The 25,567-nt window shown below is 57.3% G+C and overlaps 1 protein-coding gene across 2 annotated transcripts in view; it reads right to left on the bottom strand.

Moving 5' to 3' along the window:
• The window catches only part of ARHGAP23 (Rho GTPase activating protein 23), an 83,785-nt gene extending 62,313 nt beyond the window's left edge, over positions 1-21,472 (bottom strand). The window contains exon 1 of one of the 2 annotated variants that reach the window (XM_060080495.1): positions 21,334-21,472. In XM_060080495.1, the coding sequence (XP_059936478.1) occupies positions 21,334-21,342 (9 nt within the window). In that variant the 5' untranslated portion in view covers positions 21,343-21,472. Of the gene's footprint in view, positions 1-12,870; positions 12,953-21,333 lie in introns of those variants that run through there. The other variant, XM_060080494.1, reaches the window with a different exon arrangement.
• Between the last annotated feature and the right edge of the window lie 4,095 nt (positions 21,473-25,567).

Genomic DNA, 25,567 nt, shown 5'->3' with positions numbered 1-25,567 from the left:
CATCCCCTCCCAAGGCAGGTCTCAGCAGATCCCAAAAGTCTCCCCAAGGGCACATGGGGCTTCCTGCAGGGGGAGGTTCTCAGCTCCACCCCTGAAACCACTCACCCCCCTCACCCCAGGCCCTGCTCAACCTGCCCAGGTTATCCCTTCACCCTGCCTAAGAGTTGAACCTCTCCCTAATCCAGCCCATGATGCCACAGAGGCAGCTGCAAGGGTGGAGGGGATGGATGGTGGCTCTGCAGGGACAAACAACCTCCCCCCGCCCCCACCCCCCGGCTCCTGCCTGTGAGGGAGCTGAGATGATTTCTGGGCTGGGCTCTGTGGTCAGAAGAGGACAAACAGCAACGCCTTCGGCCCCAGATCCGCCCCCTTTACCATGTGCCTGGCTCTGCACTGGGGACGTCGTAACAGCCACAGCAGTAATTAACATTTGTTGAGCCCTCACTATATGCCAGGCACACTTCGCATGCATTACCTCATTTAACAGCAGAGCAGCCTCTTGGGATAAGTGTGACACACACCCACACACCACCTTGGCCTCTTGGGTCCCCCACCCAGTCTGGTGCTAGGTAGGGAATGCTAAGCTAACCCACAGGGCGCCTAGGGGTGGAGGATAGAAGGCTGGTGAGAGAGAGAGAGACCACTGGCCCAGCATCGAGAAAAGCTGATCTAGAGAAAGGGTCACGCTTGCCAATGGTATTGGCCCTAGCTAGTCCTCTTCTGGCTGTGGGACCTCAAGTTCACACAGGTTTTCTTATTTCTTCAACTACAAAATGAAGCTAGGGATAGCAGCCTGACAAAGTTGCTGGGAAAGCATTCTAGGAACCAATAAATGGGAGGGGTTATGGCCCCAGCCCTACATGCCACCCATCAGAGTGGACTCTGCTTCCCAAATGTCTCCTGAGTCCACCCACTTCACCATGTCCACTCTACCCCAAGTCTCCATCACTCCTCTGGCCCCTTACAGTCCAGACTAATTGTTTTAATATTATGACCACCAGGCCCTATGGGACGTGCCTCTGGGTTCCATGCCCACCACACCCCCTTTCTCTGTGCTCCAGTTACCCTGGCCTCCTTCTATTTCCTCTGCTGACCAGGCAGGCTTCCAGCCTCAGGTCCTTTGCACATGCTGTTTCTGGAATGTTGTTCTCTCTTCCCTGGCTCCCTCCCTGCCTCACCAACTCACACCCTAATTAACTCCTACCCACCCTGCAGTTCTCAGCAAAAAAGTCACTCCCCAGAGACACCTCCTCTGGCCCCCAGACCAGGTCAGGTCCCTTTGCACCCTCTCACAGCACTCTCGAGATGGTGCCTGTATATTTATGAGGTTATTTTGACCAACATCTCCCCCCTGGGGCTGTGAGTTCTGGAAGGCTGGAACCATGTCTGCTTTGCTGGCAGTCAAATCCACAGCTCCTGGCATGGCACCTGGCACAGAGTGGGTGCTCGGCACACTGCTCCTGAATGTACAGGAATGAATGAGCTTCTCCTCAGAGAAAGCGGATGGTTGGCAAACCCCCTGCCGCCAGGAAAGTTCTACCTGGGGCAGAGGCTGCTTCGCATCTTTGTCCATCTTTTTGTACCCCCTGCTCCTTCCTCAGTAGGAACCAGATGAACCAGATCCAGAAAGTGGGGGTGCTGGGATAAGGGAGTAAGGGGTGGGGAGAAAAGGGAAGCTGCTTCATCTCTTTTGCAGGGTCCGCTGTCCCCTCACCTCAGCTGTCAGGGCTGGTCCACCACATCCACAGTTCCCTCTCCCTGGGATATAACATTTGTCTCTCTCCCTCCCCCACCTTCCCTTAACTGATCCCTTATCCTCGAGGTCTCAGCTTGACTGTTTCTGAAAAGCTTCCCGGACTGCAAGCTAAGGAACTTGCCGGGGTGCTACAGCTAGCGGCAGCTCAGATTCAAGCTCAGGTCTGTCTGCCGGCAGAGCCCAGGCTCTCAGCCACCTCATTATACGCCTCATTACTACCAGTTTCTCCCTGGAGGCCCGGCCGAAACACACGGCCCCTCCCTAGGCCTCAGTTTCCTCCTGTGGGTTCGGCCAACCCTAGATTTCAGGAAAATTGGCAGAGATCGAAGGTGGGAGAGGAGAGAGAGAGGGAAGAGCGAAGAGAGGAGGAAAGAGGAGGGAGGGAGGAGCGCGGGGGGCGGCAGCCGCGGGCCAGCCAGACGTGAGTAACGCCAAATATGCGAACCACGCCAGCCCTTGAGCTATGAATAGGGCGGCCAGGCTGGCCGCCCAGGTCTGCCCTTCACGCCCCGCAGCCCCCCAGCCCAGCCCTCCCACGCCAGCCCTGCACAGGGTCCTGAAATGGGGCGGAGGCCCAGGAGGCACTCTTGGAGGCGGAGGCTGAGTGGCAGGAGCGAAGAGGTGTGGTCATGCAGATGACATGCAAATAGAGAGCAGCTGGCTTATCTGATTGGTGGGTCTCTGTCCTTCCGGGAAGGTGGTCCTAAGGGGCACTAGACGCGCGCAGGGCCCCTGCTCACACCTGCTTCCACCCGGGCAGCCGCGGTTCCCGAGCGGTCCTTCGGGTCACCCCTTGGCTGAAGTCGCACTGATATGTGCAGCCTCTGGAGGCCTCTCACCCTGTTCTGTCAAGGTCCTGGTAAGGCTCTGCTGCTGTGATACCATCCCCGCCCACCCCAGCGCCAGGTCAGCTTCTCCTCCTTGGAGCTCACATGTCTGACACACAGCTGGGCACTTGGGAAATTACAACAGTTCCATTCCTGCCTCTGGACCCCCTTTCTTCATCAGTGACGGAAGTGGGGAGCACTTCCCTGGCCCAGTCCAGCCCCTTGTGTGCCCCCAAACAAATCAGTCAATCTCAGAGCCCGGCTCCTCTTTCATTCTGGCACTATTGACTAGGTGTCCCGGAGGGCGAGGCGTCAAAGAGTTGTAAGATCAGGTCCCAGCTGTGTGACCCCAGTCAAGTCTCTTTCCTCTCAAGTCTCCTCAGTTGTAAATGGGGTCCTTGAGGGGGCTTAGTGTGGAGTGCCTAGCACATAGAAGTTGTTCAACAAATCTTAGTTCAGTAGTCCACAAAGGATTTTTTTTCATTAATAAAAAAAACATGAGATTTTATGAAGAAACAGACATGAGACAAAATTAAAAGGCTGCAGAGCGTAGTGTTTAAACATCCCTAAACAGGATTCAGAGGAATCTGGTTTTGAATCCCAACTTGAATCCCACTTCCTAGCTGTGTATCCTTCTGGACTAGTTACTAACCTCTCTGAGCTTCTGTTTCTGCATTGATAAAATAGAGATAATCCATTCTCCATGAGGTTGTTGTGCAGATTAAAGAGCTAGTGTGTATAAAGTGCTCAGCACAGCAGTGCCCGGCACTGAAATGTTCAATAAATGTTAGTTGCAACCAATACTCCTATTATTATCATGGGGTTTTCACAAGGCAGTGCGAAGTGCTATGGAAATTTTCAGTTCATCAGTCAACAGTATTCATTCAACTTGGCCTGGTCTAGAAGCTGGAGATAGAGCAGTGAACAAGACAAAAGTCCCTACCCTGATGGGGCTTAAAGTCTAGTCCCCAGAGGAGGAAATCCCCATATATTCGAGGAATTGGTGGCTGGTGGGGGGAGGGGTGGCAGATTTACAGAGAAGGATATTTGAACTGAGCACTGAAGGATAAATAGAAGTTTGCGAAATGGAGAAGGCAGGGAAGGCTATATCAGACAAGGGGAAGAGATGGCACGGAAGCTTCTGGGGAGGGGAAGAGGGTGATGCATCCCACTCCTCTCCTCTCCTCTGCATCTCCAGTTCCACGTTTAGCCCTCATCATCTCTCAGCTCGCCTGCTACCTCCACTTCCTGACACCTTTCCATGGCTCCACGGTATCTACGGGAGCAAGTCAAGTTCCCTAGTATGGCATGAAGGATCCGCCATGATGACGGAGGAGAGGGACAGGATCTGGCCCTCATCGGCCTTGACAATCTCATCTCTCTTTACTCTCAGTCTTGCTTTCACTGACCCACAAGAGGCCAGGCTGTTTCACACCTCCTTGCCTTTGCTCACGCTGGGTCCTTCTGCCTGGAATGCCCTGCTCTCCCTCCTCCACCAGCCCACTGATCCCAGCAGGCATCTTTCAAGCCTTGGCAAGCCTCACCTCCTTGGTAAAGTCTTCTTCCCCTCAGAGCTGGAGCATCTCTAGAGGAGGCAGGGACTCAGCCCGTGTTTATTGACAGAGCCATGGGGTCCTCCACACCGCTCGTGAGCAAACCCAGACTCCAGGGAGGCATAGGGAAAATCCCTGTGCAAGCAGAGTCACGGAGAAGCAGAACATAATTGTGCTGCCTGCATCCACCACCTTTCCCTCATTAGGCCAACCCCTACTTGGATTTCAAGGCTCAGCTGGGGGCAGGGGGAAGGGTCCACTTTCCCAGGGTGGTAGCTGTGCTCCCAGGCTCTTCCTTGTCAGGGAATGTAGCCGTGACACAGGATAGCCTTAGTTAGGATTCAGAGAGACCCAGATTTAAATTCGGATGCCGGGTGACCTTTGGTGGAGTCATTTAGCCTCTCAGGGTCTTGGTTCTTATATCAGTTAAATGTACAACCACTTCATGATGGTCCTTGAAAATTGATCAAAATTAGTTTCGATAAAGAATCCTCAGCTTGGGGCTTCCCTGGTGGCGCAGTGGTTGAGAGTCCGCCTGCCGATGCAGGGGACGTGGGTTCGTGTCCCAGTCCAGGAAGATCCCACATGCCGCGGAGCGGCTGGGCCCCTGAGCCATGGCCGCTGAGCCTGCGCGTCTGGAGCCTGTGCTTCGCAACGGGAGAGGCCACAGCGGTGAGAGGCCCGCATACCAAAAAAAAAAAAAAAAAGAATCCTCAGCTTAACTATTGTTTGGAAACGAGATGAGAGAAAGGAGATTAATCATATCACCAACTGGTTTTTAACCAATCCCTATAGCAATTCTCCCCAGTGACACTGTTGCCATCTGTAAACTCCTGTTACCACTTTTGTAACCTCATTCACACTCACACGATGTCACAGTGAAGACAGGGGCTGTCTAACTGGATCTGTCTCCCCAGTTAGATCAGGCCAATTTTTATGATAATATTTTGGGGGGTGGCAAGGGGTGTTCTGGACTGGCAGATACTGTAGATGCACATCTCAGAACCCCTGAAAAAATCTTAGTGGAGCTTTTGGGTGGTGAGAAAAGCAGACAAGGAACCCCTTGAGGGCCGGGCTCAAGGTCACCCAGGTCCCAAGACCCACAGAGAGAGCCTGGAACCCAGAAGGCACAGAGGAAATGGTCACCAAATGAACAAAGTATGGTTTGCATGAAAATCTAGCCGCTGCCTGATTTTCCCAGGCACTGAGCCTCCAGTTTCTGGAGTCAGGGCCTTCTGCCCCAGGCTATAATTAGGGAGAGGACACTCTCACACAAGCCAGGCCTGGGAATGTCCTCAGAGCCCTGGGCCACACCCAGTCTCGGATAATGCTTTCCCTAGCACTGTGGGGACCATAGCACCTGGGAGCCACTGGAGGAGGAAAAGGTCCCAGTTCAAAAGGAAGAGGGCCCTGTTTTTCATCCCACCAGCAGTCCTGGCCTTGTTGTGTGACCCCCATTTCCTAACTCCCACTCTCCCCTCTTGCAGACATCCCACCCCCTCCTGGGCTCTGGGTCCAACCTCAGCTGCCCCCTTATCCCCTCACCCACACCAGGTGCTGCAGGGCAGAGGTGGGGCACGATGCCAAGGCTTCATTAGAGCTAATGAGGGCTCAGTTCTTCGGATGCCAGTGCAAGATACAGTAAAGTACGAGAGCTGCCTGCAGCCCCCAGTCACGGCCTGGGGTGCTCAGTTCCCTACTCCCTCTCTTGGGGAGGAACCAGGGGCCACACCCTCGGGAGAGGAAAGGGAGATTTGGAAGAATCTTCCCAAGTACAGAGAGTGCCGTGGCGCCAGGGGAAGATGGGGATGCGGGGTATGAACCAGAAAACAGCCTCAGGGTGGGGTATGGGTCTCACCTGGGCTGCCGAAGGCTTCACGGTTCACTACTCAGTCCAAAAAAAAACTGCCAACAGAAATTCGCCCCTTCCTTTCCCCCCGTTCATGGAATCACAGCAGGTCAGGGCTGGAGAGACCATGGGCACTTCTCCACTACCCTCGGCTTAGAACTCAGCAGCCTGAACCCACTTCTCACCTGGCGTCCAAGCTCCCTCTTCCTCCCACTTTTGCCTCTCCCTTCCCTCTGCTTCTAGTCCCTTGGCCTTGGCCTTTCTCTAGGACTCAGTTTCCGCCCCCCCCCCCTTTTTTTTTTGCAGTATGCGGGCCTCTCACTGTTGTGGCTTCTCCCGTTGCGGAGCACAGGCCCCGGACGCGCAGGCCCAGCGGCCATGGCTCACGGGCCCAGCAGCTCCGCGGCACACGGGATCCTCCCAGACCAGGGCACGAACTCGCATCCCCTGCATCGGCAGGCGGACTCCCAACCACTGCGCCACCAGGGAAGCCCCTTCAGATTCCCTTTGAGCCAAGTGGGGAGGCAGGGGAGGGGGTGGTCTCTAATATCTGTCCAGCTAAAACTTACAAAGATGTTCCCTTTCTTGGGGGCATCTCTCCCCACTCCCCCGCTCTCTTTTGGAGAATGGTGGAAACTCTGTGGTGGAGGGCAGGGGTCTGCACTGCAGCGTCCCCTTCCAGCCTTTCTGGGCTCTCAGGCTAGCCCAGATCTCCACCCCTCCCTCCTACCGAGGCCTCTAAGTCCTGCGTCTACACCCAATTCTCTCCAAGGAGCTCTCACACTCTTTGAGGAAATTAAAAAGGAAAAAGCTGCAGATTTAGGAGCCCAGAGTCAGAGAGAAGTCAAGCTAGGGACTGTTGGAAACTAGGCCAAAATGAACTCTGTCCTTCCCTAATTAACCCTCGCTTGGGGGCCAAGACCCTGGAGTGGTTGTCCTCCCACATGGCTCCCACATGTCCCCCTAGCCTGACCACATTCCTCTGGCCCACGCACCTCCCCCCCAGCCCTCCCACCGAAGGGGCCAGTCCTGGGTCTGTTTCCATCCTTGGCTTGTGGGTCTCAGTCATCCCCATGCTCCGCCCCAAGTACTCTCCTCCCAGGGATTCAGGCTGAGCTTTGAAAGGGTCACTTCAAAGAGGACCTGCCTGCCGAGGGCCCAGCCAGACCCAGGGCTGGCTGCTCGGCCAGATTCCCGGTGGCTGGGGACAAAGGCCCCACTGTTCCCCCGACCCCCAGACGCCCCCAAATGCACTGGGCATAAGAAGTCTTTCTTTCCACAGTTCTGTTCCTTACAGGCCCCAGCTCTTTGCCACAGGGAGTAGCCCTGGCCCCTCGTCCAGGAGAGTCTGGGGGGTGGGGGGTCAGGGAGCTACCAGTTCCCCACCCCCACCATACACCCAACCCCTTTGGGCAGCCAGGATGTGGAGGCAGCCTTGGGCTGACCTCAGAGCCAGTGGTCCAGGCATTGCACCGCCCCTCAGCCACCCAGCCCTTCCTGGCCTGCAGTGGCCTCCCCGCTTCTCCCACCCAGAACCGTGCTCATCCTTCCAGACCTCCTCCAGGCACCCTCTCGGGACTCCCTCTCCTCAGAGGAGCCTCATAGCCCAAACCTCAGCAGCCAACTTCTCACTCCGCTCCCCAGTTCCCAGCAGCGGGAACCAGGTCTCACCTGCTCCTCTAATTTCCTACCACACGGTGCTGATCCCAAAGCAGGGTCCTTAAGGTTTTCTATGTCAACCCCTCACCCAGTGCCTGAACTCTCTCTAGTCTAGTCTGTGCTTGCTCACCTCCACTGACAGGGGCCTCATTACCTCCAGGGCCTGCTCTTCCCATTACTCCGACCATAAAGGGTTCTCGTTCTTGAGCCCAAATTGTGTTGTTCTCATTTTCATCCAGTTGCTGCTAATAGTTGAGATTACCAAGTGTCAGCCAGTTTACCTGTATTACCTCATTTAATCCTCTCAACAATTTTGAGGGATTATTTCAGGGATAAGAAAATGGAGGCTAAAAACAACTAAGTAACTTGGCCAAGGTCACATAGTGAATAAGGGGTAAAGCTGAAATTTGAACCCCCTCAGGCTGAAGGCAGGGCCTAGACACCCAATGTGCCTCCCAATGTACCAGGGGCTGTGCCAGGCCTGGGCCTCTCATCTCCCGAGGTTGTTTGTTGATATGAGAAGGCAGACCACACCCACCACACCTCTTTTTTCCTAGTTAGCTCCCACCAGCCTCTGTCAGCAGATGAAGTGTGGCCTGGGGACAGTGACAGCCCCAGCCAGTGGGGAGCAGGGGGAGGCAGAGGGGAAGAGGTCACCCGCCTAGGGGCATGCAGGTTTGAGAAGGTTGGAGGAGGTGACCTTGGGACTCAGGTTTAGGACTGGCGGTGAGAGATGGAGAATTGATAACTATGACAGGCCCTGTCCCAAACCTGACACTCCGTCCACCCTCCAACTTGAAAGGCACAGAATCTTCCACAAAGGTGATGCATTGAGCTGAACATCTCAGGGCCAGAGAGATGAAAAAGGAACGGACATCTTTAATCCAACCTGTAGTCTTTTCCCACCTGCCCACTGCTCAGCACCATCCCCTTGGAACTCTGCAGGAGGAAGGGAGGGAGTGGGAACAAGAGAGAAGTCAGAAAGCTGAGGGGCCCCAGTGGCTGCTGTTAAGTCTGGGAGGGCAGTACTGATAGGGCGTGGGGTTTTTTTGGCCATACCACGCGGCCTGCAGGATCTTAATTCCCCGATCAGGGATGGAACCCGTGTCCCCTGCTGTGAGGGCACCACCAGGGAATTCCCCTGGGTGAGCGTTCCTTTCCTCTCTAGGTTTGGCTCGAGCACCCCGGCACAGATAACAAAATGATGCTCCTCTAGGCTACTTGCCCAAGACGCCAACCCAGCTACTTCCGAAGGATGACAGGATTCCGTGATTTTTCCATATACTGTCAGTGAGCCAGTGAGTCAGTCAATCAACAAACATTCTCGGAGTACTGGCTGCATACCAGGCCCTGTGGATACCAAGCTACACATGACACCTCTGGGGCTGCTTGGAACAAGCACGGTCAGCTCCCTAGCTCTGCCACTTACTAGCCGTGTGGCCTCTGGAAGCCACACAATTCTTTGTGCCAGTTTCTTCATCTGTCAAAGGGATAGGAATAATGTACCCAGTGGTCAGCACTGTGCAAGTAGTTGCTATGATCATTTTCCCAGTCCAGCAGGGGAGACTGATGGGTAGACCAAGCATCACAGTGCTGGGCAGAGCTGGGCACGGGGCAGCCACGAGGCCAGGGGAGGGGCTGCTCCCGGCCTGCACTTCACAAACATTTATGGAGGGCCGCTCTGTGCCAGGCACTGTGCTGGCCACTGGGGACACAGGGATGAATGGGACACATTGTCCACTTGTCCCTGCTCCTCCCTGCCCTCCTTTTCCCTTCCTGGGGCCTAATCTCAGAACCCCGCACTGGAGGGGGGCACCCGAGACAGAACTGTGTGGAGAAAGGCATGGCCTGGGAGCCCGGGAGTCAGAACCCCTGGGTTCATGTCCACCACTCCCGGCCTATCTGACCTTGGCCACTCTCTGGCCACAGGTTCCCCACTGTTGGACAAGATGACCCCTCTGGTCCTGACTCACTCTGATAGATGATGAATACACTCCACCCCATAGAGCTTTAAACTCGCCCCAGAGTCCAGTCCCAAGGCCATCCCAGCCTGTCGTCCCACTGAGGCAGTGAAGAGGAGATGCCTGCCTGGTACTGACTGGCACTGCCCTGCTGACGAGCTGGCACAATTTCACATGAAAGAGGGAGGCCTGGATCTAAAGGCGGGTTGTTTGAAGGGGTTGGAGGGTACTAGGGGAAAGGCAGAGCCAGCTCCCACAGGCCCTATTCATGGCTCTCTCTGGGGAGGGAGAGAGAGCAGGATAATTAAAACCGGGCTTTGTCCAAATCCCTGACCAAGCCAATATCTCACCTTTGAACCCCTGCAGCCAATAGAGCAGGGCGGATGCCCCTTTGGAAGGAAAACACCAATGAACCAAGCCACAGCCCAAGTGCGGTGGGCTAGCATGGGGCGGGATGGGGGATTGGTGGAGTAAATGAGCTGATTCCCCACCCACCAACCATGGACGGACACCTGAGGCTTTGCCACCCTGAGACCTCTTGTCCCCATCCGTGTCCCAGCTGAAAGCAACCAAGCTCCAATCCAGCAAGAGGTTAACCTTGATCTTGGCCTGTATCCAAGACGGACCCAGATTCAGGGTGAGAGTGAGAGCAGACAAGGCAGGTCATGAAAAGCAGGGTAGTGGAGTGAGACCGTGAACTTGAGCCAGACTGCTGGGTTCCGACCCTGGCTCTGCCACTTGTTAGCGATGTGCTTTTGGCCAAGCTGTTGGCTCTCTGTGCCTCAGTGTCCTCAACTGAAAAATGAGGATAATAACGGCACCCACGTCATGGTGGTTTTGTGAGGGTTAAAGGAGGTAACTTATATAAATCCTGGCCTAGAGTAATTGCTATCTATGTCTTAGCTATCAGCTATACTATTAGAGCAATTCTCCATCCTTAAAACACATTTTTTTCAGGCACTAATATATATGCTCATTTGAGTATATTTGCATCTCCCATGAATCTCTCCAGATTTCTACACTGGAATCCAACATTACAGGAATCTACCTAACCCGCTATACTGGAGGAAACTTCCCTGCATGATGCTCCAGGCTCACCTGGGATGCTGCAGCTTGGAAGCCTCTCCCTAGAAGTTCTCCCAAATGGCTAATTGCAGTCCCTCATTCGGTAACTTATTGCATTCTCCTTTGTAGACTCTCTTTTAATCTGATACATCATGAAGTCCTTCTTAAGTATCCCTGTGATAAAGGATGAAGCAATAAATGCCTCTGCCCACTACTGCACTGCCCTGTTCAGCACCCTCCCTCATCCCCCACTCCATGCCAAAAATTCTGCACCCCTGGGGGCCAGACTGGCCTCCTGCTCCCCTCGCCCCTGAGCTCAGGGTTGGCCTGATGCGGGGGCCCAGACGTCCCCATCCAGGCTGCCCAAACACAAGGCCCACTCCCAGCGTCCAGTCCCTCTCTGTTTGAGCTGAGATCCTCAAAAGCCTGCCCCGTTCCCCATGGTGTCCCAAAGGCACCTTCCGAATAATGCTCCCCTCCCTAGAGCTTCATCTTGTGCTGTGACTCCCATCAGAAGACCCAGGTTCTAGACCTGACACTGTCGCTGTGTGGTCTCAGACCCCAATACCCACGCTGCCTGCTCCCAGGGCTTCTGAGGCCCTGAAATCCAGCACTGAAGGATTCACTGCCCTCATCATTCCCAAGGGGAGGGAGGGGCTTCAGATGCAGGAACTTGGAGCTCCCAGAAACCTACGGTGGACCCAACCACCTTGTGAACAAGTGGAAGAGGCTGGGGCGGGGGGCCTTTGGGCTGTGTTTGGAGGCGAAATGACTGGTTATGTCATTGAGATTCAAGTCGCAGGCCAGTGAGCACATCTCAGTGAGAGCAGCCGGTCTGGGGAATGGGGCTGTTGTCCCGGCAGAGGGGGAGAACCCCAGGGGGTCAAACACCTTCCCTGCCCTCCCACAGCTGGGCCACAGGGTGGGGCTGGGGGTGGAGATAGTAGGGGTTGTGGAGATGAAGTAGGTGTTGGTGTGTGTGTGTGTGTTGGGGGGTGGGGGGTGGGAATCCAAGGAACTCAACGATAATGACATTCACTTCCATCCCCAGTCCACCCTGGAATTCAAGTTTCTAATTAGGAAACACTTTGGCTGAAAGGTGGAGGGGGAGTCAGGGGATAGAGATGCAGACCAAGGGAGAACTGTGCCTACATCCAGCTCCTGAGATACACACCAGTCTCAGAGTTTGCAAAGCACCAGACCCCAGCTCCAACACTGAGGGGATGGTTGGGGAGGAATGGCCCTAAATCCTCCAGCCCCGTCAAAAGAGGAAGAGACCTCCTCAGCCCAGGTCTTGATCCCAACCTGGACCCCCAGGAAACTTCTTTGTCAAGCTCAGAAAATGACTGGCCTGACAGTGTTCAACCCTTCGACTTGGAAAGGGGTGGAGTGCATGTTGGGGCGCTCCAGTGGGACGGGGCAGTCAGGCTCAGAGGCAGGGTGCTGGCCCCAGTGGGGCTCGGAGGCCCCTGCTGGCCCTCCCCAGCCTCAGCAGCCGGCAGATGAAAGCACCCAAGCAAAGCAGCCCAGCGCTGAGTAATGCCCCTGGCACCCCGTGCCCAGACCCACCCACAGGCAGCCCGAGAGGGCAGAGGCGAGGGCAGCCGCGCTGCTAGACCAGGGGTCCGCGGCCTGTTTCTCTTCCCCGGGGTGGGGGGCGGTGGACCCGCGCCGGACAGCTCGTCGGGCGGTCCGGCCCGGCAGCGGGGGGAGTGTGGCGCAGGGAGGGGGTGTCCGGCCACAGTGGCCAAGGACATCCCGCTCCGGGAACCCCTCCCCCACTCCCTCTCCCTCCAGCTGTGCCGGGGCCTCGCCAACGGAAAACGAAAACTCGGGCAGAGGAAACGGCGGCAGGCGCCCCGCCTGGAAAACCCGGACAAAAGGCGCGGGCCTCCCGCCCCCGCTGCCCGGCCGCCGGGGGCCTGGCACCGCCGCCCGGGTCGGTGCCCCCGGCCCTGGCAGCCCCGTGCTAGCCCCGGCCCCCTGCCTGCCTTCTTCCTTCCCGCCCCCTGCCCAGGGCAGCTCGCGCTCCGGCCCCCTCCCCGGCCACCAGCCGATGTTCCCTGCAGCCATGCCCGTGGTGCCCGCGCCGTGCGCCCCAGGCTGTGCCCGCCGAGCGGGGGCGCAGCGACCCCGGCCCCAGCTGCCAGCTTCCCGTTAGCGCCTGGATCCGCCCCCTCCCCTGGCTCAGCACCCTCACCTTGGGGGGCCGGGGCTCCGGGCGGGGCGGGATCCCGACCAGGCAAAAGGCGACTCCATTCATCGGGCGGCAGCTGCGGCTCTGCTGCCAGGGCACTGCTGGGGGCGCGGGCAGGGACCAGGGAGGGGCGGGGCCGGAGGGGCGGGGCCGAACGCGGAGGGGTGGGGCGTCTCTTCGCTCCTCCTCCTGCGCTCCTGACGGGGCGCACCCTCTGCCTCTTGTTAGGGTAGCAGACTGGTACAGAGGGCTGAGGCAGGGCTTGGCGCTGGCAGCGGAGCTGGGGGTCAGAACACAGCCAGCGGAAGAGAGATGGTCTTAGCGAGGGCTTGGGCCGGCCTCCAGGGGACCAGCCCAGATAGACGGTGATCCGGGCCGGCCGAGGAAAGAGGACAGCGGCACAGAACACAGAACTGGCACCGAGAGAGGGAGGGAGGGAGGGAAAGGAAAGCAGAGAGAAACAGAGCCAGACAGAGACGGTCAGAAACAGAGACGGAGAGACCCAGAAAGCGTGAGAGAGGCAAGGACACGACAGAGACCGAGTAGAGAGAGGCAGAGAAAATCAAAGACAAAGATGAAGAGGCCCAGGTTGGAAGAGAGGGAGAGACAGAAAAAAGGCTTAGGGAGCCTTCCATCCAGAGACTCACGGAAGCTGAGACAAGGGCAGAGATGGTTATACCCAAGGGGGAGGGGGAGGACGACGAGGGGAACAGGGGAACTTTCAGGGGCTTCATGCCCCTCAGTCTAGGACACCCCTCCCAGGCAGAGTCTCAGCCCAGGATCCCATGCAGGCTGTACGAGAGAGGCAGGTGCCCCAGCCCTTCAGACCCCCACCCAGCCAGCCTGGGGCTCAGGCCTCTAGACAGCCCACAGACCCACTCTGCAGTGGGTGACACTAAGAGCAGAGACCCTCCAGGCCTCCCAGTCACAAGCTCCCACAGCCTCCCTTCCAGCTTCACTCCGAGCTGGGCCCAAAGAACCATCGGGGTCCTGAGTCAATTGCTCATTTCCCTGCCCCCAAGCAGGACCCCTGCAGCCCAGTCCCTGATGATCCAGGAAGGGGCAGTCTCTCAGTCCTTAGTTTCTTCTGGAAAGTTCTTTCTGCCATCTAACTAACATCCTTCCTGCCTCCGATTTTTTACAGCCTATGTTTACCTCTTTCCCTTGTCTTTTTGTAGTTTTAAAGGGCTCCCTGCATTCCTTCACCCAGATTGTGAAGAAAGGAAGGCAGAGACCATAGATAAATAGGAATATGATCTGGGCAAGGCAGGCAATGAAAGTGGGAAGGCCGACTCTGCCTGCTGAAATGGCCCACCCACTCTGGGGCAGTGAGCCTCATAAAACCTCTTTGCTTCACCACCGCCACCATCCCGACTCCTGAGAGTGGATCAGCCCCAAGTCCTGGACTCCTCAGGATCAGGGAGTCAGGCCCTGCAGGGGGCAGTATGGCCCAGACACCTACTAGAACATCCTTACTCCTGTAAACCTGAGGAAGGAGATATGGACTTGTTTTAAAATCTTCTGTTTTATTTAATTAATTTTAAATTTCCTGGAAGTCAATGGATAGGGATGCTTTTGTAATAATGGAAGGGAGTTAAGGACTCCTTCCTTCCCCACCTCTCTTCATCAAGCTCACGTGCAGCCAGAATGATGCCCCACTTCTGAGAAGTTCTTCCTGCTATCTAACGGTAATCCATCATACTGCCTGTATTCTCTTGCTTAATCTTAAACCAGGTCCCTCTGTCTGACTCCCTCTGCCCTGTGGCTCCAACAGTCCAAGGCTTGCTGCCACCCTGGCTCAGGGGTCCTTTGCCCTCAAAACAAATGTGTAAGGGGGGGAGTGGTGGCATCTGAGACCCAGACTGGACTGAGGCTGTGGGGAAGGGGAGGAGGGTGGTGGCCTCTGGGGTGCCCCTGGCTCACATTTTCCAGAGCCTGATGCCCTCAGACACTGCAGGAGGCGGTGAGAGGAAATGAGCTCACACTGGCCGGCAGGCAATTCCTCCTCCACAATGCACCGCACTCACCTCCCCCACCCTCTCCCACTTCCCAGAAAGTGCGCTCTTCCCCCACCCTGCCGCCCCTCCCACCTCTTCCTGCACCTTGACCTGCACCCCCATCCTGTCCCGGCCCTCCCCCATCCACCTTCTCCAGCACCTCTTTCATTCTTCCTTTCCATCCTGGCTCCCCATCCCCTCTGACGTCTGTGTCTCATTCCCTGCGTCCCACCATCCACGCCCCCCAAACCCACTCTATTCCTGGCACACTCTTTCTCTGGGGATTAGGGCAGTGAAGCCCAACATGGGATGGAGGGTGTCCCTCACTGAGGACCCTCTTTATACTCCCCCTCTTTCTAAATTCCTCTCCCAGCCCAATCACCTTCCTTCATTCACACATGTTTATTGGGAGTCCTGATATACCATGGGTGGGAGAGTGGAGGTTGCCCCTGGGGATAGGAGATAAGGCTTAACTCCTTCCCTTGAGGGGTCCTGAGGTCCCAGAAAAGGAGCCATGGGAGGCTGGAGAAGCAGAGGAATCCTTCCAGAAGCAGGTGACCCTGATCTTTTGAGGGCGTCATGGATGGGACGGGGTGGGGTGGGCAATGGGGGGAGAAACACTCCAGGGAGAAAGACTATCATGGACAAAGGCAGGGAGGCAGGAGAGAGCAGACTAGCAGTGTGGCTGGAGCCAAGCGGAAGGTTCGTGGGCAGGAAGCATGGAGGGATGAGGAAGGAAATGCATGCGGGTGGGGATGTTACAGTGGAGTGACTGTGCCTGAGGCACTGAGATTCTAGCCTGGTTTAGGGCAGGGATTTAAGCGGAGATGTGCCATGGCCACTGTGGCGAGCCATGGAAGAGAACGGAGGGCAGCAAGGAGCCAGGGGTGGGTAGCCAGGTGGGGGGGCCCTGCACCTGGGCAGGGGGCACCAATCATCAGAGGCCCCCGGATCTTGTTGACCAAATAGGAGTTGCGGGAAGGAAATGGAAGAGTCTAGAACAACTCCAAGGTTTCTCGCTCAGAATATTAGGTAGATGAGTTGTCTGGAGTGTTCTCAGGGAGAAGGGACATGTCAGGCACTGGGCCAAATAATCCCTTGTATACATTATTCCAAATTAGCCTTACAAAGGAGCTGTGAAACAGGTACTATAATCCTCATTTACGGATAAGGACACTGAGGCCCAGAGGGCCTGAGTATCTTACCCAAGGCCATGCAGGATTTGAGCCCATGCCTTTGGGTTCCAGAGTCCACACACTTAACCTGCAGGCTGTGTTGCTGGTCGAGTAGTGATTGGCACCTCGAACCCTGGGTCCGTCTCCCTGAAGAGAGGCCTGAGCTAGAGAATGGCTTTGGAAGTCATCGGTGGATCAGGAGTGTGGTTCAGATTCTCCAGGGACAGCGCAGAGCGGAGACCAGATGTAGGATGGGACCCAAGGGCACTCACCTTTCGGGGCAGGTGAGGAGGGAAGAGGCAGCAAGGGGGACTGAGGAGAGAGAGCCAGAGGAAGTGGCACCGCGTCGGGCGGGGGACGGGTAGGTGGAGGCCAGACTGTGCAGTGATGGAGAGCATCAAGGGCGAAGAAATAAAAAAAAGGGGGGGGTGGTGAAAAAGAGAGGGTGGTGAAATGGAATTGGGCCCGCTGAGACAGTTACCGGGAGGGACAGCCGGGCAGCACAGGTGAGTCGGGGTGAGGCATGGCTCCATCTGGGTGGGGGACACTTGAGCAGCCTTTTTGGTTGTGGAGGAGAAGCCAAGGGAGAGAGCCTGAGCGGGTGATGAGCGGAGTGGAGGAAAAAGAGCCCAGAGTCGTGCCAGAGGAAGAGCCCGCCTTCCCCAGAGCCAAGTCGGGTTAGGAGGGGAGCATGGCGGGAGGGCAGGGAGTCCCCAGACCAGAGCAGTCCAGGGTCAGGCTCAGGCCTGGGCCAGGAGCCAGCAAGGGGTTGTACAGTGTCACCAAGGAGCCCTGAGCCGAGAGTCCAAAGACCGGGGCTCAGGTTCCCATGCTGCCCACCTAGTAGCTGAATGTCTTTGAGGAAAAGTATATTCTCTGAACCTCACTTTCACTCTCTGTAGATGAAAACAATAGGCCTCCTCTGCCAGTCTCCAACTGAGGGCTCACGTTTGATAATGATAAAGGAATGGGTGGAAGGCAGGTTACAGGGCTGGTGACCATAAACCTGGTAATAGCTGCCTGCCCTTCCATTGAAGGGGAAAGAGCACCCCCTGGTGGAGAAGGGCAGGAGGGCAGGACTAGAGGGAAGGGCTGAGGAGAGACCGGACTTGTTCTTGTTCCTTTGGCTTTCAGCCCCCAGATCCTCTGCTTGTCCCCTCGAAGCAACCCATGCCCACCTAAACTTTCATTTCCAAAACAGGTGGTAGCCCAGTTCAGTCAAGTCCAATGACATTTATTGAGTGCTGTCTACATGCAAACTGCTCTGTGGGGTAGCGGGCAATGAACCAGGTGATGTGCTTGTCCTCAAAAAGCTCATATTCCAGGGCCTCCCTGGTGGCGCAAGTGGTTGAGAGTCCGCCTGCCGATGCAGGGGATACGGGTTCGTGCCCCGGTCTGGGAGGATCCCATATGCCGCGGAGCGGCTGGGCCCGTGAGCCATGGCCGCTGAGCCTGCGCGTCCGGAGCCTGCGCGTCCGGAGCCTGTGCTCCGCAACGGGGGAGGCCACAACAGTGAGAGGCCCGCATACCGCAAAAAAAAAAAAAAGCTCATATTCCAGGGAGGGCAACAAGCACAGCCAAGGATGGCTGGGATGGTGCCATGATGGTGCTACAAGCAGAGCATCGAGCAAAGCAGAAGGGAGGCTTCCATAATGAGAGAAGGCAGGGGCCTTGGGAGGTAGTGTTTGATCTAGACCTTGAAGGCCCTTAACAGGCAGGTGGCAGAGAAGGGAGGCCTGAAGGCTGAGAGCTAGGGAAGGGGTGGGGCCCAGGTCTGGCAGAGCCCCAGGCATCACAGAGAGGGGACCTCAGACCTCATCAAGCTCCTTGAATGGTGTAGGGTGGGGCAACGGTCCACTCAAGATCGTGCCAGTCTCTACCCTCCTCCCTGCTGACAGATCCCTGAGGAATCCTGGAGAAGAGGGATCCCACCTGAACACACCTCGAGGAGGGAGGTACAGCCCCCTGGCCCGAGGGCTGAGAGGCACTGGCAACCTGCCAAACAGCTGGGGCCCCAGCCCAGCAACCTTTGGACAGCTGACTTGGGGTGGAGAGAGAGGCTGAAGCTTCCTTGGGCCGGCGCAGGCAAGCCACACCCAGCGAAACCCTGGTATCAGGACAGGGGGTGGATGAAAGATGCCCCACCCCTGCCGCTTGCAACTGGCAGCCCCTCAGGGGAATCATGTTGGGAAACGTATGTCACGGTTGGGGAAGAGGAAGAGGTTTTGGGCTGGGGTCTCAGCCCCGAGGGCTCTCCACTATGTGACACGGGGCAGTTGAAGAGCTGGTGGTGAGGACTGTGTGTATATGAGCGTGTGTGCAAGACTAAGAGACGACTTATGACGACCGTGACATCACCTAGCGGGGGCTTGAAAACACCAGGATGGAAGGGAAAGGAATTAAAATGTGTTGAGCACCTACTATGTGCCGAGCACCTACTATGTGCCGAGCTCTTTACAAACATTATTTCTTTACAAACATTACTCCCCATGCCAACACTGTAAGGTAGGTATTATTAGCCTCATTACATAAATGAGGAAACGGGCTCAGAGAGGTTAAGTAATCTTGCTGAGGTCTGACACTAAGCCCTTACTCTTTCTCTGAAGCACGACCCCTCTGGGAGGAGCTAGGCCATGTAGTCCCTTCCAGCTCCAGGACGCTGAATTCATGATGCTTCGGGAGGGCTGTTAAGTTCTGCCAGCAACTGGCCTGCGGCCCTGCCTCTGCCACAGGCCCTCACACCCTGCCTGGCTCTCCCTGGCCCCTGCAAATCCCTGCGCGGAGGAGGGCAGCTCCACTCTCCTCCCCGTCTCCCGGCCCATCTGGGAGGGTGGGGGTGGGGAGAGGAGGAGAGAGGAGGGGGACCTAGAAGCGGAGCACAGAAGGAGGGAGGGGAGGAACAGAGGGGAGGGGCGAAAGGAGGAGGGGAGAGGTGGCTCCCACCGCCCCCTGGAAGCTCTGGAAATCCCCAGCAGCTGCTCCCCGCTCCTCTGTCTGGCCCTGAGCCAACCCTGGGAGGGAGGGAGGGCAGTTAAATGGAGAGAAAAGAGGGGCAGGGCGCTGACCACAGGGGGGCAAGCCCTTCAGTCTTGGCACCCACCCCGCCCAGCAATTCCAGCCCCTGTGAGAGATTCCAGGCGTGCTCCCCTTTAAGGAAACCCTACATGCCAAAATCCACACATACCAAACAGACACATCAGGGCGGTCCTTGCACTATAAAAGGATTCTTTGCTTTACAAGAGGGTTGGGCACAAGGGAAACTTAAAATAGGAGCTTCCCCTGGTGTGGCGAAAGAAGCTCTGATTTCAGAAGCACCCCATACGCACCATGCTTCCGACATATCCAGTAAGCTGGCGACCCCCGCGGGGCTGGCAGGGCTGCAGCTGCCTTAAGGCACTGACATCAGTGCGGGCACCTCCAAGGTTGTGCTGATCATCAGAGTCCCCTTGTGGGTTGTGGGGTGTCTCACAGTCCAGGGGACAAGCTGGCTGCTGTGCTTTGCAGCAGAGGTGTCTTAGGACACCTAGAAAGGACTGGAAAGCCACGGCTCAGCACAGCTGGCAGGGATTTCACAGCAGCCCAGAGAGGACAGATGTCCAAGGGCTCCCAGTGTCCCTTTGATGAGGCCACGGCGAGAGCCCAACGTCCCTACTCTCCTCCATGGTCTGTCTTCCCTTCCACGATGCCAGGGCACAGGAGAGCCAGGATCCGCCTCTGGGAAAGGGGAAGCACCTGACCCCCAGAAGAAGTATGAAAGGCTGATGGAGGAGCAACTCAGGCCCAGTGAGATGTGTTCAGGGTCCTCTAGGCAGAAAGTCATGGTGTCCCCTAGCCCTGCCCCTCCTTTTTTTAAAAAATGGAGGTGAAATTCACATAACATAAATTTAACTATTTTAACGTGAGCAATTCACTGGCTTTTAGTCCTGTCCCCCCCAACCCCCGCTTTTTTGTGCTCAGGGTGGAGTTGAGTCAGTAATGACAATAGCAGAGAATGACGAATGGAGTCCCCTGCCCCCTGCCAGGCCTGGTGCTCCAGGGAGCTGCCACTGGCCATTTAAATTAACAGCCAAGATGCCCAGCAGGCCTGGAGACTAGACCAGCCCACAGCCCTCCCCAAACATCACACCCAGCCCAGGGAAGATGCCCAGAGTGCTTCGTGACTCCTCAGAGCCCCTCTTCACCCCCCAGAACTTAAGATCACCCCACCCCCTGCCTCCACACCCTCTACCCCTCCCCACACCCCTCCTCACCACCATCACAGGGAACACAAGAACCCCTCTGCCACAGAGGGGAGGGTGTCTCAGAGCCCAGGGCCCCAGGCCACCACTTTAAGCAGAGCCTGGGAGTGTGGATACTTAAAGGCACACCCAGGAACAGAAAACCCTTCCACTCCAGACCCCACCCCAAGACCTCTCACCGAGTCGGGCTTAGGAAAGGAGCAAGGCAGCCCTCCCTTCAGCCCACATCAGGGTTCTGTCCATCTTAGAACAGGGGGCTGCAAGTCAGGCTAGAGAGCCCCCCACTCACTTAAGGGGACCAGCCCCTCTTGTCCAGGGTTTGCTAAGCTCCGTGGAGGGAGTGAGGTGCTCTGACCTGAGGGGGCCATCATCCTGACCTCCTCTGATGGATACTGTGTGAAAGACAGCCCTCCCAGAGCCTGGCTGGGGCTGCAGGTCTGTATCTGGGGGGCATGTGAAGAAGCTGCCCAGCCCACCCCACGTTTTCACTGCCATGAAATGGTGGCAGCCGTTGCTGCACCTGCTGTGACTGGGAATGGACGGGGACGCTGGCTGGGAGAAGCCCCTTGATGTATAGGGGGGAGGGGGACGGTTGTATCTTTAGGTCCCACAGGGCGGGGGCGGTCGGGAGGGTCAGCGGTAGTTTTACGACCACCTTCTGTCACTCCTTCATTATGCAGAGCCTGCTAGGCTCCTGGATGGAACCGGGACCTTACCGAGTGGGGAGGGGGGCTTCTAAATGCTCTGCTTCTGGAACGGGGATGGGGAGCGAAGCAGCGTGTGAGCCCTCGGTGAGCGCCTCCCTATTTGTCAGTGGTGGGGGAGTACTCGTGTGTGTGTGTGTGTGTGTGTGTGTGTGTGTGCGCGCGCGCGCGCGCGCGCGCTCACCAGCTCTGTGTCACACCAGCCGTAACCCTTCCCCAGAGCTCCGCCCGGAGCTCCAGAGCCCCAACCCCTCCCAAGGTGGCGGGCCCCCCTCCCTCTCGGCGCACCCACCCTCATCCAGTCCTCACGCCCCCGCCCTTCCCTCCCCGACGCGCACCCGCGCCCGCTGACCTGCTCCATGCTGCCGCCCGCTATGCAGTCCTCGCCGCGTCAGCCCGGGGGGGCGCAGGGGGCGGTGGCCCCTCCATGCGCCCAGTCGGTGCAGCACCCGGCCACCGCCGCGCGCAAGGAGCGCCTGTTGTAGGCAGCCCAGACCCCAACCCGGCCCGCCCCGCCCCGCTCCGGCCCCGCCCGCAGACCCCGCCCCCGCCCCCGCCCCGCCCCGCCCCTCCCGCCCCACCCCACCCGCGGGTAGAGGCACAGCCCTCACACACACAGACACACAATGCACACACACTGCTCACACATCCAGGGGCGCATCCCTGCCAACACCCACCGTTCTGCCTGTCCTGGGGGCACTGTTAGTCCAGAGAAGATCCCCTCCAAGGGCAGCCCCTTCATTTCTGAGGTTATCAGAGTCGGAAGCACCCCACCCTGCATTTTACAGGGCCACACAGGGGCTTGCCCAAGGTCACACAGCAGCTTGGTGACAGAGTTGACCCCATGGCCCAGACCACTGTGATTGCCTGAGAGCGGGGCAGAGATACCCACAGCACCTGGACCATAGGGAGACCCTGCCCTGGTGAGCAGGGTTCAGAGCCATGTGACCCCATGAGGACAGGAGCTGGTGTGGAGGGCCACTCCTTGTTGCCAGGATTCAGCCTCTCTTCAAATGTGTTCTGAGGCCCTTGGGTGGGTGTGGGGAGCAGGAATGGAGATTCCTGTCGCCCACCGTGTACCATGCCCCAGGCATGTGCCAAGCAGGAGGAGGAACTGAACTGTTTGTCCACTGCCAGAGAAGGGCCATCTGAAGCCCCAGAGGCCAGCTGGGGACCTGACTTGTGGGCAGTGGAGCCACCAACTCTGGTGAAAGCCAAGGAGGTGGCAGAAAGACTGCCCCCGCCCACTGAGACCCCTGTCCCCCATCAGGGGTGGCTCCTGACTGCCCACTGCCCCTCTGTCCTGCCCATGTCAGGGCAGGGCCACACCGAGGGGACTATCACATGAGCAGGCATGTGAGAGGAGGGCATGCTGCCTAGGGCAGGAGTATGGAGTCCCGGAGTGGACAGGGGTGGGAATTAACCTGCCCCGAGGCGGGCAGTGGGGTTGGGGCATCGGTGTGCAGGCGCTGGCTGCCCAACACCCCTGGGCCAGTGCCCAGGTGGCATGAATGGGGTTTCACACCTCTCACTGAGCCCTGGCCTCTTCGTTAGGCACCAGAGGGTGAGGAAGCAGGGGGCTGGAAGCTGAGATGGGGAGGGTTAAGCTCCTCAGTGGGCCCAGACAAAGGGGGCTTTATAGGCTGGGTGTAGGGGGCATGTTAGGGGGAGGAATTCAGGAATGCAGGCTGGGGAGGCCCTGAGCCCCCCGGGCAGCCCCGTTTGGGGTTGAGGTTGGACTCCCCCAGCCCTCCCATGCTTTGGCGCTGCAGAGTATTTGCTGCTTTGCTCCTGGGAGTGCAGCCAGGAGTCCCTGCGGCCCTTCATCCCCAGCCGCCCCTCCTCTCAGGGATCTGGGGGGCGCTACCCACGCACTTCCAGTCTTCCCCGCCCAGCTGGCTTCAGCCTCTCTTGGCTTCCCTGCCATGCCCTCTCAGCGGCCTCGTAGCCCTGTCTGCTACCAGAGTGAGTGCCCTGCTGGCTGCCAGGGGCAGGGAGGGACAGACTTGGGTAGGGTCACAAGGCTATGGGGTCAATGGGGCCCTTTGTCCCTGCAGACAGAGTCTGTCCTGCCCTAAAGAGACAGGAGACAGAGAGGAGTGCTCTAGTCAGCAAGCACATGCCCCCAACCCTGACCTGGCCTCTCCCAGGCCGTGGTGGAACTGGACCTTGGGCTGTGGAAGGCAGGCCCGAGTCTTCCCAGTTGGTTTCCCTCTGGCTCTCTTTCAGGGCTGAAGCAGCCACTGAAAGTGAAAACAAGGAGGAGGAGGTGGCCCAGCAGCAACCACCCATGCTGGCCTCTGAAACAGCTGTTGCTTGGCCAGGCCTAAGGTCTGGGCTTGGGCTTTGCAAAGTTGAGAACTGTCTGTCCCCAAAGATGCTGATCTGGCCCTGAAGAGTAACCTCCTACTAGCCAAAGTCATGGTGGCTAGATTGCTAGACCCTGAAGCTCTTTTATCAAAGCACCCTGAGCACTACAGGAAGCTTCACAAGCAGAGAATCCCAGTGAACGGAAGTGATGGTACTGCCCACCGTCTCTGCCCCAGCCTGCAGGGTCCACATGTGCAACCAGCCCAGGCCTCCCTCTTCCCTGGCAGGCCGGATCTCCGACAAGCTCCTACTCTGATTCCTGTATCTACTGTGCATGGGTCAGAACCTTCTACAACAGCAGTACCTCAGAGGAGCAGCAGTAGGTGTGGGGGCAGGGCCCAGCTCAGGTTGTTGGACAGGTGTCTTATTTCCTCTCCTTCATAAGATTAAAAAGAGGAAAGTCTTATCTCTTGATGAGCGTCTTGGGCAAAAGTCCCCTTTTAGGGGGTAAAGAAAATGTCCAAGTCTGGTCAGCACTGTACTTCCCATCTCGTTGCGAAGTTTCAAGTAACGGGGGAGGGAGGCAGACGGAGATCAAAGCCCGGGGTCTGCCGTTTATGGTCTCGGGCAGGTATTCTCACCTCTCGGAGCTCTAGCTTCCTCACTGGTAAGCCAGGAACGATAATAGCACCACCTCACAAGGTTGATGAAAGATTAAATGAGATGCGAGTATAAAATGCTTGGTCCCATGAAGCCCCCATAAATGATAAATAAAAGTTAAGTGGGCTTCTCTGGTAGCGCAGTGGTTAAGAATCTGCCTGCCAATGGAGGGGACACGCGTTCGAGCCCTGGTCTGGGAAGATCCCACATGCCGCGGAGCAGCTGGGCCCAGTGAGCCACAACTACTGAGCCTGCGCGTCCGGAGCCTGTGCTCCGCAACGGGAGAGGCCACAACAGTGAGAGGCCCACGCACCGCGATGAAGAGTGGCCCCCGCTCGCCGCAACTGGAGAAAGCCCCTCGCACAGAAACGAAGACCCAACACAGCCAAAAATAAATATTAATTAATTAATTAATTATTAAAAAATGGTCCACCTCAAAAAAATCTCTAAAAAAAAAAAAAGTTAAGTACCTTCTACAAAGAGCTGAATGACTTCATCTTATACTGATTATTATTAGCTTTAGTTCAGCAGGTGAACATTTCCGACCTTGTGCCCAACCTGGGAGGCCAGACCCTGGCTACAGCCAGGTGCTCCTCCTGAGGGTGGCACCAGCCTTTAGCTGGGTGGGGGAACAGAAAAGAAAGGCAGTTTCCAGCCTGGTGCTGATCCCGCCCCCCCATCCCCCCACCCAGCCTCCTTCTCTTTGCCTGTGTAGCCTCCGGGCCTCCCTGGGGAGCAGGAGGAATGGAAAGGGAGCCGAGAGCCCCCAGGTAAGGAAGACAGCTCCCCCGGTGCCAGTGCCGTGCCGCGGGCCTGAGAGGAGAGAAAGGCGGAGGAGTACCCGGGAGGGAGTAGAAGGAGATGAGAGGGAAGCGGGGGAGGTGGGCAGCGGGCCTCACGCCTCCACCTGCTGCTCTGCAAACAAAGCCAAGAATGATGCAATCCTGGCCTGGTGCAGCCGAGGCTGCAAAGCCCTGAGAGGGAAAAGGGGGCATTGGGGGTGGGGAGGGCAGGGCCAGCAGGGCAGATGCAAGGGGCCTGTGGATGCCGGACCCTGGAGTCCCAGCCCAACATGTGACTTCTTCCTATGGCTCCTGGCCACCTCCTGAAGCCCCTCACCCTGGGTCAGACCCCTCCCCAAAGACTCACAGCTGCCTTGGAAGCAGGAGGCAGAGATGATGCAACTAGGACGTCGTTCCACAAGGGGCAGGAGGTGATGAGAGGCCCAGACGTCAAGTTGATGCCGAAGTCCCCATTGGGCCCTTCACCTGCAGGCCTCTGTGTCCCCTTCCTCTCATCCTGGAGACAAAAGGCAAAATCCTCCAGAGAAGGTGGGATGGGAAGGCTCAGGAGAACCTCACCAAGGGCTTGCACAAAGTAGTATACGTTTATCGAATTAAATAAAAACCCAAGGCAGACGCTGCTCCAGGTCTGGGCCCCCAGTGCCAGGAGACCCCAGCATGCCCCTGGGGCAAGTGTACCATCAGCAGCCACCAAGCCAGCAGAGGTGGGGATGGGGCGGGAAGCTGCCCCCCCACCCCCCCCGCAGTGCATCTGCCTCAGTTCCCCACTCTGCCTGGGAGCCAAGAGAACAAAGGCTTCCCCCTCCTCCACCT

The sequence above is a fragment of the Mesoplodon densirostris genome, chromosome 18 (assembly GCF_025265405.1).
Source record: "Mesoplodon densirostris isolate mMesDen1 chromosome 18, mMesDen1 primary haplotype, whole genome shotgun sequence".
Classification (NCBI taxonomy): Eukaryota; Metazoa; Chordata; class Mammalia; order Artiodactyla; family Ziphiidae; genus Mesoplodon; species Mesoplodon densirostris.
The sequence above is the reverse complement of the archived record's forward strand: the minus strand, read 5'-3'. Positions and strand labels throughout refer to the sequence as shown.